The 18,077-nt window shown below is 40.6% G+C and overlaps 1 protein-coding gene and 1 pseudogene across 1 annotated transcript in view; one reads left to right on the plus strand and one right to left on the minus strand.

The window, feature by feature from the left end:
- RNGTT (RNA guanylyltransferase and 5'-phosphatase) overlaps positions 1-8,522 on the minus strand; it is a 179,385-nt gene extending 170,863 nt beyond the window's left edge. The window contains exons 1-2 of the mRNA XM_032184677.1: positions 8,376-8,522; positions 3,971-4,080 (exon numbers count right to left, since the gene is read on the minus strand). Of these exons, the coding sequence (XP_032040568.1) occupies positions 3,971-4,080; positions 8,376-8,439 (174 nt within the window). The 5' untranslated portion in view covers positions 8,440-8,522. The remainder of the gene's footprint in view (positions 1-3,970; positions 4,081-8,375) is intronic.
- Positions 8,523-11,448: 2,926 nt separating this feature from the next.
- On the plus strand, positions 11,449-11,596 carry LOC116488365 (annotated as a pseudogene).
- The last annotated feature ends 6,481 nt before the right edge of the window (positions 11,597-18,077 follow it).

The following is an 18,077-nucleotide window of genomic DNA, read 5'->3' on the forward strand; positions in this document are numbered from 1 at the left end:
TTATCTAAAATATGGGGTTAGGTATAATGCTTCCAAGATATCCTCAGCTAAAGGGAAAAAATTATTTTCAAAATAAGATTAAAATTGTATTTTCACTGAACCTTAAAGTGAAGGACTTGCATTCAGTTCCAGCATAGTACGAAAAAAAGACACTCCAAAATGCAAATTACTCTTGAATAAAACGGAGTATCACCCGGTAGTATGTGTATAGGGAAAAAGAGTTGTTAGGAAAATGAGCTGATTAATAAGATCACAAAGACAAATTAAAAGGTAACGCTGCTTAACATTGCAAGTTGTTAACAGAGAGCTGCAAGAAAAAGTGCGAGTAATTTGTGAAATATAGTTTAACATCTTCCCCTCCAAAAGACACAGTTCCACATTACTACTGAAAACTCAAAGCCAATTCCCAATCCCTCTGTTCTCAAACACCAGTGGTTTCAAATGCTCCCACCAGAAGCTTCCAACCTTCCCCAAACTCCTCCCACAATGAAGACCTGTCACTGAGATACAAGGAAGTTCAAAAATTAATTTCATATCAAAGTATTTAAGCTCAAAGGATACTCAAGTTTTTCCTTCAACTTTTAGAAATTACTCTTTTAAATGTATTCATGTACAGACTTCTGCCTCCTGACTGACCTACAGAACCCAGGGGAATGCTACAATGTTCTTCAGACCCAAATTGTCCCTAAGTTGCATGTAATGTTGTATTAAATGTTTGGTTTTAATTTTGGGGATGTTGCATTTAATTTGAAGAGGAGGATGATACAAAGGAAAGCGTCTGTTAAGGAAAAAATTCAGAACTACAGGACTCCTGGCCAACTATTCCCTTATAATTATTACAAATTATTTGTAAGTGAAGATCCTGTGTAGTGACTGCATTCCTCACGTTTTTTATGGAGCTGTAAACCACACGGGCATCTGGTACAACTTAGTCAAAACTATGAAGTGGAATGGAGAGCATAAGGCCTGAAATCAAAGTATACAATTATGAGACTCCAAAATCCATCTGAAGACACACTGCTCCTACAGGAATTGAAGCACTGCAGTCACTGAACGGGAGTTACACTGTGCTTGCACTTGGCCTGATCTCACCTACTGCAAAGATTCGAGTACATGGACGTCCATCATGCAGGTCCTGTGCTCTGCTCCCACGCCCTGGCATCACAGCATAGGTTTGCTCCTAGAAAGTTCTTAACAGGAGCTGATTTTTGAAGGACTACCCAAGTAAAATAGACAGTTACCCACTGGAAAAAAAAAAAAACTTTTTCCATCCAGCGTTGGGTATGAATCATCCTTCAGTCCATCATTAAATGACACAGCTTTGGAAGAAAGAATAACATTAGAATTGTTGAGCAACTTCTCATTAAAGCACGTATATATTTCTCACACGGACTGTTGCAACAATAAAATCTTACTGCATTGCAACACAATTTAACTAGATTTTTTTCTTGCTTGTAATTGTAAAAGGTGAGTGAATAGAAGAAAAAGCTCACCTATAGCTTGAAAACATCACCTTTTACATACAATAGCCTCACAGTCTTCATACTTATTCTGGCCAGTCTCTCCACGTCCTCCTACTGTTACAAAAGCCTTCCCCCTCTCACTTTCTCACATTCCAGCTATCTCAAGCTACTAATGCCTTATGCATGTGCTCTTCTGCTGCTCAGCACATAAACAGGCTTAGCTATGTTCCCCTTGCATGACCCCAGAAGTTTCTCATTAGACGCTGGAACTTGAAAACATCCTCCCCAGGAGGCCGAGAGCAATACTACAATGCAGTGAATTCTCTCCACTCCCTGGACTTTTTTCCTTTTTTTATTTTTTATTTTAGGAAATTAGTTTAAATCAGTGCCTGAATTTATCTGTTAAACCAATAATGTGGCTGAAAACTGATAATTAGTTTTCCAAATAGGAATTCTTTTGGGTTAACTAATGCCATAGCTCTTAGTGACAGAAAATGAACTTTTATAAAGCATAAATATTATGCTTTAACTTATGCTCTAACTCACCTACTTAAAAAGAAAAAGAAATTATTCACATTGTCACCAATTGCTCCTCTGGTATTTTTTAATAAGTTCATTAAGATACTGTGTCAGTATTAGCAATTGCAAGAAAAAAGGAGTAGCCATCCCTTATCAAATCTGTGTCTAACGTTCAGACTTTCAGCAACTGCACAGGAAGCTTTTTAGGCAACGTTCCACCTTAGTTCCTCTCAGATAGATGTTGTCTTACATGCTGAACCCCTACCTTCAAGTATCTGTGCTAACAGCAATACCTCACCATCACCAAAATCCAGATGTCAAAATTTCTGCTGAAATTGCTAATTTGGCAGATAAATTGCATGGACCTAAGTAACACCAGGGTTTCAGAAGTGACTCATTTGGCAAAGTATGAGCATTTAACAGAGTGAAATAAAGTGATGACAACCATGCCCAGTGAGTTACTTTTCACTTGGGAAAATCGACTTTTCTAGGTCTCCTTGATTGCACACTCATCTCACGTTGCCAGACTGTTGGTAAATTGCTGTTCTGGAAATACAGCTCTCTGCTAACACATTGCCTATCTTGGCAAATCAAAAATTGTTTAATAGATTTTATGAAACTATGGAGAGAAACTATACATTCTGCTTACTAAACGAAATGAGCAACACGTTAGCCGAGAACCACAAGCTGATACCTGCACTATCAGACTAACCATTTAACCTCACAAAGACTTCATAAATTTGTAGCATTGCAAAACAACTGAGTGATATGCCTCATGGAAAAACTTTGAAGGCTCATCATGGTTTATTTTTTGGGCAACAAATCACTAGCAAACAAATAGTCAGAAATTCTGAGCAAGTCTGGGAAGTTCTCTATAACTTTGAAAACACATGCAGAATTTTGAGTTACTTTAAACCACAAATGCTTTTGGAAAACTTCCAGGGATGACTGTTAAAGCTGATCAGAAGAAAAAAAAAAAAAAAAAAAAGTATATTACAAAAAAGAGAAACCCAAATGGAATTTAGACACAAAGATCCAAGCATTCAAACAAGAAAAGTCCTACCAGTTCAGCCACACGTGCTTTGCATTTGCCCACTGGTACTTCTATCACTGCTATACTGAGTACCTCACCATCCACCCTATGCCTAAACCCAAATAAGATTCACAACATGGGATTTCCTGTGTTTAAGCCATCTGATTTTTGATGCTTAAGCTCCGGTTGCTAAACAAATTCAGAATTAATCGTAGATCAACCGAAAAAATAAATGAAAATTGTAACCACCATGATTAGCTTTATAAACCACACAATCAAAGCAAGTGGTGTCCACCTTCTATGCAAGAGTTTAACAAAGGGATTAGAAGAATAAGGTCGCGTGCCTTTCTTTGCCTGAGAGTTTTAAAAGCCCATCTCCAGATGCACCCAGCTATGCACAGCACTGACAGACCTCAACATTACATGAAAGGCTGTAAAAGTCCTGTTCCCCACCAAAGCTTTGCAGTCATGCAGAACAACACCCCCGTTGATGTAGGCAGACAGAAATGGGCTGCAGAGAGACAATGAACAAAAGTTCCATGAAATTTGCCTTTCACTTTCAAATGTTTTCACTCATATAAGCAAAATTGCAGTTTAACATATCCATACACAAGAGTCATCTGTAAAACTACAAATTATCTAAATTCTGACAATGACATCTAACCAAGGTGTGACAGTAATAACAGAAAAGAGTGAGGTTCTTGCTGGTAACACAGCAAATGAGCTGGAGAATTTTGTACAGTTCTTGCTTATAATAAAATAGTATTTGAGAAACTGAGGAGTTGCGGAGAGAAACTGAAAATTATTTTTTTTTTAATATTTAAAAAAATATTTTTTCTGTACACATGTCCCAAAGGAAGCCATCAACAACATTTTTCTTAAACCTGAAAAGCAACGTCTGAGTAAGTATGAATAACACCAGTAACATTTCAATTAATAGGAAATTTCACTTTACCTTCAGGCTCTTTAAGTAGTTGGACAGCATGCTTGGGTGAAACCGATTTTCTTCAGCGACCTGATCATCGTATCTTGGTCCTAACATTGTCTTCAAAGGTAAAAACTTCCCTATGAAACACAAGCAAATTTTTCAGCTTTTAATGTATACTCGTGTATAAGGTCACTTAAAACTTTGTGATTTCAAAGCAGTTTGAGAGGTTCATCTACAATGAAAAACAACTGCAGGAAAAGTATCGGCAACAGCTCAACTGGAATTCTTCTTAGCCACGAAATGTCTCAGTGTGCAAATAAGTTTAGAAGGAACAGGTCAGATCATCAAAAAGTGGTATTTTAAATTTTTTAGCTAGTTTTTAAGTGTGATATAGGCTGCAGAGCTAGAGCACGCAAGAGAACAGACAAAATTTAAACTCAGCAGAGTTAAAAATATGAAAAACAAATGTTAAATGCCAGTTTAGTAGGGGAGCCCAAGGCAGCAGCACACCTACCTCCTGCTGCAGCACCCAGGACCCCAGGCAGTGGCAAGCTGCAGAAAAAGGACTTAAATTCATGGAAAGAAAGGGGCCTGGCGTAGCTGCCTGGCTGCAGCCAGGGGAGCGACACAGGCAGGAAGCAAAGCTGGGGGAACCTCAGCGTTTTCTGCACATGGGAAGTGCAAAACAAATGATTGCCCCAGAATTGTCATCCCTTCTCTCCTTTTTTTTTTTTTTTTTTTTTAAATATAATTGTTTCAAAAATGCAGCCTTTCTAACAACAGAGCAAATGCAAGCATGTAATTGTATCGCACAGAAGAGCAGCAAAGGCTTTTTACTGCAGGAAGAGCCCCAGACACACATCTTTCTAGGAAAGAAAGCACCGCTAGATCCTGAGCTTGTGGAAATACCACTTCCAGCAAAGTGAAACCACAAGGAATGAAAAGACACTAATCCACCCATTGCATTCAGCTAGAAAGAGATGTTTTTCTTCCATTTTTACAAGGATCAGTGAGAAAGAAGCTTGCTATCTTTGTAAAAATGGAAGAAAAGCATTCCATTCTCACTGAACGAACGTGCAGGTGTCTGCTGAGAGCTTTTCCTTTATGCAACATATCCACAGGGATCTCTGTAGCCTTAAATTCTATAGGAACATCTCATCCATTTGCACATAAGCATCTAGCTTTTTAGGAAAGAGTCATTAAAAATGAAGAGATGGGCAGTTACGGAAAGGAAACTGCGGCACTCCACACAACTTGCTAGCTCATTTCTGACGGTGACCAGCAACACGAGCAATTCACTGTCATGCTTGTCTGAGACCACTCCAACCTGCGGAGCTTCAGGAAAACTTATTCACACAGTCAACATACACATTAGATGGTAATAAATTCCCAGCCTCTTCAACTCATTTGGCTATCAGAAAAATCCCTCCCATTGCCCTACTTCCCCCTGCCTTTCCACTCCACTAGCAGCACATCCCACTCTGCGGAAGTAAGGGCTTTGGGCTGTGGGGTTTTTTGGTTTTGTTTTTAAAAAAAATCACAGTTCTCAGCAATACCAACTTACATTCTGCCTTTGAAGTAAGCAGAAATGTAAATTCTGAAGATACTGCTATTTTTTTTTTCCAAATTGCTATTGCTACACACGTAGAAACAATCTTCAATACGATCTCATACAATATTCTTCCAGTGACAGAAAACCAAAGTATCTTAACAGGCAAATTTGGTATTTTTTGATCTTTGTACAGAAGCTTGAAAATCCTCCTTCCTAGCACACAGATAAGCCCCTCTCAGTGTCATTAAGCTGCAGAAAATCTAAGCTGTAACGCAAGGAAAAAATTCTAAACTTTCCCAGTAATATGGGAACTATAAGGCAATAGCTACAGTTTCTGCTACAGATCTGACATTCAGATCACGCTAAAGAAGAGTTGAAAACAGTTACTACTACAACACTTCTTCAGCCTTCATGCATAAGGGTTTGAAAATTAAATAAGCAATTCTTTATACATTGAATGAGATGAACTGACAGTAGCAAGGTGATACCTTACATGAACATCAAAGCACCCAAAATCATTAGTGTAACTACACTAAATTACAATAATAATTGTAATTCCTTGATTGAATTCTCACACTTCAAAAGATAACCAGAACCCTGACTTACCTTACCACCTACTACCACGATTAATTTCAAATTTGGCAAATAGTTTTGGAAAGTGGATATTAAAGGCCATTTTCCAAATCAGAGCTGTCTGTGTGAAAGATTGAAGATTAGTATTTTAACTGTTTTTAATCCTAAATAAATCTAAACATAAGTCAGTATGTCAGACGTACTGTGTAGACATCAAGTGGATAACTCTGAGAGAAATCAAAGTGAATAATTTAAGAATTCAAATTTCCTAAATACACATTCACGTTTAGACACATTTTTCATCTTTTCTTAAAGGTTTTATCTAGAGCATGCCAGTAAAAAAGCCACCCGTAACGTAGCCTAATTTTTTGTGACATGAAGCTATTAATTCAGAATGTGGCAGGAGCCACGAATAATTTATGACCACAGTTATATTTAGCCTGAACATTGATTAGCAAGGTTAAACACAAGGGAAAGTGACCAAGGTTCAGCAAGGGGAACTTCAGTAAGATGAAATAGTCAGTAAAATCTGCAAAAAAAAAAAAAAAAAGTAAGAGTCTTATGCCTCAAAAACAACTACAGTGGGTCAAAGCATCCACTACACTTTGTATCTCATCACCAAATCAGGTCAATAACAGATGCCTAGGAAAGAATATAAAACAACCACAACCTATCAGCAGATTACAAGCGGATAGATGAGCAGCTTTCTGAACCAGAGGTGTAATCTCCACATGCAATAGAGATGTTTTTAATAATAGCTGGCAGTTCTGTAACTAATGGGAACCAATAGGTGGCTGCAAGACATTGCCAAAACGCTTCTCACGTCTCTTCCTCAATATCTTGCTCACACTCTCTATGGCAGAGAGAAAAGAGACCTGGCTTTGGGGGCCACACAAGGCAGGCACCTGCAAAGACAGAGATGCGAAGGCTGAAGCAACCCTAACTTCAGTTCTAAGAGTGCAGAGAAAGGTTTTTTGTCAAGTGACTGAGCTGCTGCCACAATACAGCACGACGTGAAAACGTTCCATAAAATCGGTGGCAGCAGAACACCACCACTTAAAAGAAGTAAACTGGACAACAGGGGGAGGCATAGACCCACTCGCTTCATTCAGAAGGAACCTACATGAACCCCATCTCGGCCAGCAGAAGAGCTCCAGACCTCACTAGCTCTTGTAACAGAGATCACCTAGAAATTATAGATGCCACAGTCATAAGACAAGAGGGGAATGATCAAACACTTGATGAATATTAGGTCCTCAGAAGCCAGACAAACCTTGCTGAGCAACATCATGGCTATTATACCGTCTAATTGGAAGCCATGCACAGATGCTTACAGATTTGTTTGAAATGCTGATTAAAACTGGAATGTAAAACATCTGGCAGACAATTTTGAAATTCATTCTTGTTGCTTATGCACCACTAAAACAGTAAGATGCGTTTGAACGTGCCGCAACAGAAGAGGAGAGAAGACTGATGGCATATTATGACTTTTGATTAAGTTGTACACACACAAAAAACACACTAAAAATTAAGTGAGCTAATATAAGAATGTATTGTGATAAAGCAGCCAAAGAAATGAACTTTTTATCTGTGTGTATGCAGTAATTCTTTGTGTACGACTATGGTGAACAGGAAAGTTACCTCGCAGCTACTGAATAAGCAAAGACACAGGCAGTCACTGCACAGCAGATGCCATGCTGCTGGACCACATTCTGGCTTAACAGATGCCAAATTTTTGGAGCAGCCACGGCTTAAGAAACAAACAAAACTGACAACTCCTGGAGATCAAGAACTTGCTGAGAAGAAACGGAATAAAGATTCGTTAGTCTATTTTTGTCACAGTCAAAGGTTGACGACTCACAGTATCATAATTATTACTAGATAGAAAGCAATACATTTGCCAGCGATCAGGAAAAAAGGAGGGGAGATAAGGGAGATAAGAAGATAACAGTGTTATTTAATAAAAGCCGAGCTTGGAGAAACACGAAGAACTTGAGGGAAACCAGTAACACTAGATGAGGAACTAAAACGCTGATAAATCCTAAATAAAGCATGTTCCAGGCGGGACTGAGCCTACTGAGGGGTCTGACTGGGTTTGGGATAAGCCTATACGCAGCTGTCAGCGCCAAAAAAAAAAAAAAAGCCAAAAAGAAGGGCAGGTGTTAGGGCGGCAGGGGCCGAGCTGTAGGGTCCCTGCCACCCCCTCCCCACGGCCTCCCCGAGGGGCCCGGGCCCTGTGGCGAGGCCGAGGGGCCGGGGGGGGGTCCCAAAAGGGCCGGGCCGGGCCGGGCCGTGCCGGGCGCTCACCTGCCACGGGCTGCCCCCTCCTGGGGCAGTGGAGCCAGCGCGGCGGGATCTTGTTGTAGGACATGGCGGGGGCAGGGGGACGGGGATGGGGACGGGGTCGGGGTTAGGGGGCGGTGGGTGCCGGGTGCCGGCTGCGGGCCCGCGGCGCTCAGCGGCGCCCCCGGCCCCGGGCCCGCGGCGCCTTCATTCAGAGCCGGCCCCGCCTCGGCCCCAACGCCGCTTCCGCTTCCGGGGGTGGCCGTGAGGGGAGAGCGGGGGGAGCCGGCCCCGAGGGCGCCTCAGGCACTGAAAAGTTGTAGTAAAAGCACGCCTCGGTCTGCTTTCACCCCACGCGGGATAATAAAGAGATGTATCAGTCCGCTTTAACCCCCAAAATAACAATAAAAAGACATACCGGTCTTAACTCCAAAAAAAAAAAAAAAAGAATAAAAAGGTGTATTGGTCTGCCTTAAACCCAAAAATAATAATGAAAAAACATCGGTCTCCCTTAACCCCAAAAATGATCGTGATAGAAGACATATCGGTCTTAACTCCAAAAAAAAAATGATAATAAAAAGACATATCACTCTCCCTTAACTCCAAAAAATAATAATAAAATACACATCAGTCTCCCTTAGCTCCAAAAATGATAATAATAAAAAGGCATATTGGTCTCCACTTCAAAAATAATAATAAAAGATGTATTGGTCACCCTTTACTCTAAAAATGATAATAAATAGACATACCGGTCTCCCTTAGCTCCAAAAATAATAATAAAAAGGCACACTGGGGCTGGAGGTTCCCTGTGGAGAGTGGGGGATGTGTTGCGCCCAGTGGCCAGCCCAGGGCTGCTTGGTCCATGAAGGAGACACGGCCAGGAGCAGAGACATGGCCAAGATTTGAGACATAGCCAAGATCACTGACATGGCCAGGATCAGCCCACACAGAGGGGATGTCATAAACTGTCCCCAGCTCCTCCAGCAGGGCTGTGGGGACAGGGAGGAACAGCCCACAGGGGCTCTCCTGGCAATGTGTGGGCACGGCTCGTGCAACACGAGCTGGAGTGTCAGCAAAGGCTGTCGTGTGTGCAGGAAGGCTTGCGTGGGCTTCAGGGGAGGCCGGGCACGTTGTTGGAAAGAAAAGGGAAATGAGGGTTGCCAAAGCAGGATGCACCAGGCTAGGAAATGTCCTGAGCTGCACACAAATGGAGTATCAGGGAAACGAGAGGTGCTGCTGCACCAGGCCTTCAGGCACAGCCAGAAAGATAAGGCCTGCGACTATGTGCACATAACATGAGCTATGTTTCTGCACAAACACCAGCAAAAACTCCCCATGGCCATAAAGCAGTCTGCTTACATTCTGTATTTACCTCAAACAAACAAAAAGCCATTTAAGGTGGTTTCAGTGAAGCATAACTTATTTTCCATTAAATACATTTCAGTGCTTCATACAGTGGCCATGTTTCCTGCTGCATTTTAGTACTCTAGATTTGATTAGATGGAGTTTCTTCCCTAGAATATCCTCTCACTGAGGATAATATACAAACTCTCCCTCGAGTTAAGTCAAGTAATTGAGGTATCAGTGAATTAGCTTGCGTAGCAGATTCACTATGTTTTCATGCTATGTTACAAGTTTCTGAATTTGTGATTAATATATATAATTCTATATTAATCTTATAATTCTTGTCAGAATTGAAACAGCCTCGCTGCACTGAAAGACCATTTATTTCTATTATTTTCCTTAACTGTTCAACACACGTCCATTAAAACATTATTGCGTGATGTTTGAAATCAGATGTTGATTTTCCCTGTGCAGAACAAGCAGCAGTCAGGCACCAGGTGGTGCCAGAGACCAGCCGGAACAGAAAGTGAAACGAGTGCCGGGAGCGTTCAAGAAGCCAAGAGCAACCAACCCCAAGTGTCCCAGTTTCTGATTTCAGTACACTACCGTCACCAGCACGGCAAAATTAGGAACGAAACCATTTTCAGAGGTGCAGAGTAGTACAAAAATATCTCATGAATGAGCAGTAATCTATTCTCATCATCTAGCTGTAAGGTTCTGATACGGTTTTTAAAACAGCTGCAGAGAGCAGTTACTTTCATGTAAAGAGGTGTAGTTAAACCGGGAGTATATTGTACATGTTTTTATTCAGCAGCGCACAAAGCAAATAAAATATTTGAAATTTTCAACATAAGGTAGAGAGTTTAGCTAAAATGAGCTTCACCAGACAGCACTCAGCGTTTAACCTCCTGCTGGCTGAGCAGGGTTAAGGGCATCCCTCTGGCAAACAGCGTAATGCACGTAGCCATTTGGGGTCGGACCCGATGATCTCTTGAGGTCCCTTCCAACCCCAACAATTCTCTGATTCTGTGATTCAGCTGAGCACCTTCACCACGCTATCGAGCGTTGTTTGCCACGTACCATCTTGCTCCACATCACGTACCAAGAACAATGACTGTGATGCCTGTTTGAGAATGAGAAAGGTGTTTCTTGGAGAGAGAGAAGGTTGTTTCCATCTTTTCCACAAAATGGTGTCACAGCCAGTAATCAGCACGATGACTGTTGTTCTGTTTCCAGTTGGTGTAAAATCCATCTAGATTTTAACAGTAAATATGCTATAACTGTGACCTGAAATGGCAGATTACTTACAGCTCATGGATGGACATCTTACATATTCTGCAAATGTAATTTACACTGGACTTTGACACGTTAGACACTCTGAAACAATTTACACAGGCACAGGTTGATGGTTTGTGTGTTGCATCAATAGCTTTATTTGTGAACAGCCGTATTTTCCTGCTTGACTTTGTAGTTAAGAACACTTTTTCCTGATGTACCAGCAGAGGGCACCGAGTTCCCAGATATTCCACGTGGCTTTCAAAAGCCTGCACTTGCTGTGTTTGAACAGGAAAAACAGGTGAATGTAGTGGTTCTTTCAAGGATTGCTTTGAAAAATAAATAAATAAATAAATTACAAGTGTTTTAATAGTCTGTGATATAACATTCCCTTAGTGCTTCTCTGTATACCAATTCTTTTTTATCTAGAGGTATTAAAATTCCTGTACCTTCACTGGTTTCTGCTCACCAATTCAAATCTTTTTCCTGGCAGAGCAGACGCTACAGTCAAAGTGATTTTTCTGGGATGAGGTTCATCCCTTGTACCATGGCTTTGTTGACTCCTCTGATGATTTTAGTTCAGCTGCACTGTTTCTGGTAGTGGAGAGCTGCGTTTTTGTTCTCGCATGAGTTGAGAAAAAAGATTAAAAAAAAAAAAAAAAAAAAAAAGGACACAAAAAAACACACTTTAAATCTTTTTCCTAGTTACAAACTGAACATTTAATCCAAATTGTTTCTGGTGAATAATCTTACCTTTTTAACATAATATATTAATATTGTAACTAACTAGCTAATTTCATTACATTGGCCCTGTTCTGGGCAAAGTGGACCACCAAGGTATTTTGCCTGAAGGAAGAACAGTGTGCTATACTGATATGTCAACAACCCTATTTCTGTTCTGCTTCAGTATAGTATTATCTTCCATGAGTTTGCAAAGTAATAATGAATGTAATAAGAAAATGAAACCTTTCCTCAATATGTTCTTTGAAATAGACATTTTTGATTATTAAATAATATAAATAAAAATTAAAAATAAAATAAAAAATTTAAAAAATGATTTAAATTATTTTAAAAACATATTTACAGAACTGAGACTGTAACTGGTTTTATTTCAGTGAAAGTAATTGTGAAAGATGCTAACTATGCAGGCAAAGGTGATTCACGCAGGATTATTTTTCCACTTCATGGTACAGGTCTTCACCTGAAAAGAAACTTGATGTCATAAACTAGTAAGCTATTATATAAGAATTGTAACAGAGCAAACTGTATTTTTATTTTTGGTTTACTGATGCAATTAATACATTCCTTGCTTGTTGTTTTTTTATGTTCATAGCAGTCTGACTTGTGACAACATGTATGACTAATTACAATGTTCCTTTATGACTTTCAGCATGCATGAAGCTTTTTTGGGGAGGGGTGAGCACTGTTTGAATAAATATTTTAACTTCTTTGATACTGTAGTCATGTTTTATTCCAAAAGCACTTAGACTCTAATAGCATCAGAATAAAAGAAAAAGAAAAAACAAGACAAAACAAAACAAAAAAATACCACAGTACACACAGTACAACGAAAGCATACTTTTACATTTAAGTGAAAGTTAATATTGGGGTTGCATATGCTTATTGCAAAACTTAATACATACCTACATACATATTAAAGAACTTAATACACACATCTACATTAAAACACGCTGAGTATGCTCCAACTCTTATGAAAAATCAAAAGAAAATGCTAGGAGCTCAGCATTTTTTAAATCATGCCCACTTTTTTGGTGTCAATGAATAATTAAGAACCTAACTTCTGAGACAAATTATTTTTCCCAGGTTGAGAGAGAAAATAAGATGTCAAAAAGAAACTATTTTATTCCTTGTGTGCATAAAATAACAAAAAGGGATGTTCAAGCATAGTTTTAAGTGCTCTGAGATATTTGATAACATTTACAGCGTTCTTCCTATGGAGAGCTTTGAGAGCTCAGCAACAAAATTAGTTTTCAGTCTTCAAGACATTAGGGGGCACCACAACCTCACAGACTTAAAATGACGTAAGTTAAAAGTACAGTTACTTTTCCTGTCCAAAATAAACAGGAAACAGCATGGAAACAGCCAAATCAAATTCTGGAGTCACAGAATCACAGAATCACAGAATTTCTAGGTTGGAAGAGACCTCAAGATCATCGAGTCCAACCTCTGACCTAACACTAACAGTCCTCCACTAAACCATATCGCTAAGCTCTACATCTAAACGTCTTTTAAAGACCTTCAGGGATGGTGACTTCCCTGGGCAGCCCGTTCCAATCACCCAGAAGGAAGTACTGAAAGGAACTGTCCTCATGTTACAGCAGTGAGATACACATCAGATACCTCAACTTCAGCTTTGCCATACAATGGCAAACCATACAAATTGCTCTATAAACCACCACCTGAGCTTTGCTAACACTAGTTTGCAGTAAGGGAGGTATAACTTCACATGAAATGGAGTTGCACCAGGGGGAGTAACAGCAGCCGCTGCTGCTGCCGTTTACTGGAAGTGAACCAGAGATGATGGTCTCTTCAAGTAGAGGCTTTCTCATACAGTATTTGTCAAGTGTCTAGTTTAGTTACTCTTCATCAATCAAATCAAGTCATCTAGGCTCTGCCATAATACAAATAATTGCAAGTCATTCCCTAGTGCAAGATTATGATACAGTTCTTAATAGAAATTCACATAGAAGGCAAACCAGACGTTTAGTAGAATATAGACTACACCCTCCTTTGTGTAAAAGTAATAAAACTGCACGACTAATTGATGCAATATAAGTAGCTTTATGTAAAGTCTTTACATAAATCTTAAATTTCCCTTCAGGGTTTCATTCGCAAAGATGTTTTCAGCTCAAGCCTCTGAGGTATGTGACTTCACACAGTGACATGCAGGTCCAAAAAAAACCAAAATGTCTTCCTCTTCCTCTTGTTCCTCTGCAACTGCAATGATTGTGTGCTCGATGTACAGAGGCAAGCAGCTGGACAACAGGCACCTGTCATTCCTGAAGGACTAGGACATCTCCCTAGTGTTCTTCTGGTTTGACCTGGACACCTGTGGTGTAACTCATTTAGCTGTGAGGAATAATTTTCAGTGGAAAACTACACTTTGAAAAGTATCTGGATGAACCATTCAAGATCTGGTCCATTGCATAAAATCAAGTCATCCGGTAAGACTTTGCTCTGAGTGTGGATAAAGTAATCAACCAGCTAAAACTTCATGGTGGAAAATAACTTGCAGTAGGGAAAAGCGTGACATAATATATAAGTGGAACAACTCTAATTTAAGTAAGTGGAAAGCATGTCATGACTCTTTGGAGATGATGTGGTAAGTGACTAGATTCCACAAAGTAAAACGGTTGCTACACTTTCTAGTTTCTGTACTGTCTGAATATGGACACCTCAGTAAAAATCCTGCCCTGAGCGGAGGCCGTGGTTAAAACTGCACCACTGAGGCCCTGGATAGTGTGGGAGGCAGACTAAGAGCAGTCAGTAACTGCTGGAGGGTTATCACTCCTCGACAGCCTGAAATAGCCGAGCGAGTCTGTCTTTCAGCCTACAAACCTGCGTACGTGATGATCAAATTCTGGGTTGCTATACTGGTAGAAATATTTTTCTCATGTGATCAGTCACACAAAGTCAAGATTATTCCCCTCAGGCACTCTCTGACATTCTGCATCCTAAGTTTGAGCCTATGGATATGTATACTATGGATATACGTGAGCATAAAGCCTGTGAAGAATAACATATGTATTAGCTATAATACAGTATGTGAGAAAATACCTGCAGAGTTATATGCCTGTAATATACAAAATATGCACTGTAATGTGCACGTATAAATGAAGACCACAGTCTCTATCATGAGGTGTTTGCAGTCCTGAATATGTCCCAAGAAACTGGCCAAAGATGAAGGAAAAGAAGTAAAGCAAAGTGATTAGCCTAGCAGCCACATGGCCTTTTTTTTTTTTTTTTTTTTTTTTTTTTTTTTTTTTTTTTTTATTGTATACAAATTAAATTATGGCAAAATATATGTATGCAAACATACAGAGAAAATCAGATGCTCAAACATTGCCTTATGAAAATAGCTTTTCTTTCTGTCAGTATTCATTGTGGAACAAGCTTTACAAGAACACATCCCACTTTTCCCTGCAAGAGCTTCACTCAAACCCAAGCACAGAGCAAGAGGAATGTCCTAATTTATACATATGCAGCATCGCTGCTCTCAGAAACCTTCAGAGTAAGTTGGTAGGTGTCCTTTTAGACAAGGACATTGTATAGGTTGCAGGTTTGCCTCTTCCGAGCATTCCTTAGAGAAAGGAGCAGAAATCTGTTTTCATTTCACACACATTGCAAGTAGCCTAGAAGCACTCTTTTCCAAATTCTCACCAGCTCAGGCTACATCACACAGTAATTATTTATGACAGACATTATGGAATGGGCTTTGCCTTGGAGAAATTATTAACCCTTTTCCCTCGCTGTCCATACAACCACACTTGAAATCCATGCTTGTTTCCACTGCCTTCTGCACGTAGTTAGGATTAATGCAAATAAACCTACTCATACTCAAACCTTTAATCGATATGGGTATGAAACTGTCATTGTCCAGGTGGACTTCTAGGGGTTACTCAGATTAAGGTCCTTGGGAAAGGGAAGGAGGTATGAAGGTGGCTGCAGTTCATTGAAATTAGCTTCCTGGGCCTCTGAGGTTCTCCCTATATCCAGTAGTTTGAAGTTTTGGGGGTTGGCTAAACAATCTTTCCACACTGAAAAGATGTGGGCTTTTACTTAGAAATCCTAACTCTTCTATGAAAAGTCATTTTGTGAATTCCTTTATCTACTTCTGCTATTCAGAAACTGCTTTTCAAAAATCCCTTCGGGGAGAAAAATCTCCACATAGCCTTCCACGTATCAAGAGTTAGATGTGCTAAAACGAGTTCAGTATTTTATTTTTGACTATAATTGGATGTTTTGGCAGAGACCCACTATGGGACACATTTTAAGGTTTCTAAAGTTAAGTGAAAGGCTTTTACCAGTTTCAGTGGACTGTGAATCAAGCCCTACCTACACAAATACTCTAACATGGAGAATTAGAAAAACGTGCCAGGAACCTTTTGTACACCACTGCGGAGAGTCATGAATAGATCTAAAATGCTTTATTACACATAAATTATTGAGCGATGACACAGAGATAGAGGGTCTCAAATTAGTATGAACAGCATGGACATAATCCTGGTTACGCATAAGGGTGTGCTGGTTTAAAATAGGAAGCCTGTTTTGATTGTTTGCATGTTAGATGCAAACTTTGATTACCACAAAGGGAGCGGGCAGACTGAAAAGACAAGGCATTTTGTCCTGAAACACAACCCACTTAATTATTTTCCATTCTTCTCTCCGCGGTAGTTTGTTCCAGCATCGAAAAGGGCAGAGCTGTTGCTAGGTAATCTTCTTTACCCACTCGGCAGCTGAAGGTCCAGCCATGCAGAAAGGAGTTTTTATGTATCTAACTGCATCAAATTAAAATCCGAGGCATTGTTTAACCAACGTTTCCAGCACAACCCTGCTTCTAGTTGCAGGCCTCTTTTCAGCACAAGCTGCTCGGCTTTGCAGGCTGCAGGACAGCAGGGCTTGAGTAGCTGCAAGCCAGCCCCGAGCGCTTTGCTGAGCCCTGCTGTGAGCACTGGGCTCACACACCCTTTCTGCTCCATGATTCCTCCCTTGTGCTGAGCAGCTGTCTGTGCTCACTCAGGAAAAATAAAGAAAAAAAAAAAAAAAAAAAAAAAAAAAAAAAAAAACAGGGAAGCGATGCAGCTGAAAAGCTGCTGCAAGCAGGCTGCAGACAAGCCTCCCCCTCACTCCTTGCTGGTAGCAGCTGGGTCAAGTTCCTCGTGTCGTTTTCGTTTTGTGGCTGGATAAACAGTGTGGGTAAATTCCCAGGAGAAAGCAGCAGACAGTCAGGAAGGAGTATGCAGGGCTGGGACAAGATGGGGACTGTTCAGGCTGCCTTACACATATCTGGTATTGCCACCAAATATCAGAACACCGTCACAGTTTCTCTCAGTGAAGAACCTCTTCCTGATACCCAGCCTGAACCTCCCCTGTTTCAGCTTGACCCCATTCCCTCGGGTCCTGTCACCGATCACTAAAGAGAAGAGATCGGAGCCTGCCCCTCCGCTCCCCTCATGAGGAAGCTGTAGGCCGCCATGAGGTCTCCCCTCAGCCTCCTCTTTTCCAGGCCGAACAGGCCAAGGGACCTCAGCTGCTTCTCGTGTGTCTCCCCCTCTTGGCCCTTCACCATCTTAGCAGCCCTATTAGCCCTATTTTATTGGACTTTGTGAAAGGAATTTGATTGGAGAGTTTGGAAAAGCTCAAAGGCCATAGCCTAAAGAAACTCAGGACAGCTCTCGGATAACCATAGTCAGTAAACTATGGTTACATCCACTTTTCTTGATCTGGCTATGTGCTTTTGCATCTGTTACTGAAACTCACTGTCACCATAAAAGGTTGTGTTGTTGGGTTTGTTTGTTTGTTTGTTCTGTTTTCTATGGGTAGCAAAACCACATGTACAACAATTTGGACTCGGCTACAAAGGACGGTTCAATTCCACTCATCTCTTTAGCATTAAATATTGTTTTCTTCAGTAGGAACCATGGCATACAAACACATTATGAATACATGTATATCCAGTTTTAATGGTGTTAATCACCTCAGAGATAGACTCATTTCTGATGCTGGGGGAGATAGCGGCTGCAGTGGGTACTCGCCAGCCCTGCAGGCCCACCCCAGCAAGTCGATGAAGAGAGGCAAGCAATCTCTAGCACCAGACTGACCTGCTTATCCTTTCTTCATACTTCTGGTGAATCTACCTGGAGCCATGTCTGCAGATCTCCCCATGGTGTTTTTCTCTGGTGTTTTTCAGCCCCAGGGGTATGCTGCTTCTGTACTAACCCACCAAAATGCTGCTCTCCTGCACTGAGAATTCAATTTCAAGGATCAGTGCCAAGTCCTGAATAGGTTATCTCAGCCTACTACCCCACTGGCTGTGCCAATGCTATGTATGCACAAAGTATATTTGCTGATCTACTTTGTTTGAGG

Source organism: Aythya fuligula, chromosome 3 (assembly GCF_009819795.1).
Source record: "Aythya fuligula isolate bAytFul2 chromosome 3, bAytFul2.pri, whole genome shotgun sequence".
Classification (NCBI taxonomy): domain Eukaryota; kingdom Metazoa; phylum Chordata; class Aves; order Anseriformes; family Anatidae; genus Aythya; species Aythya fuligula.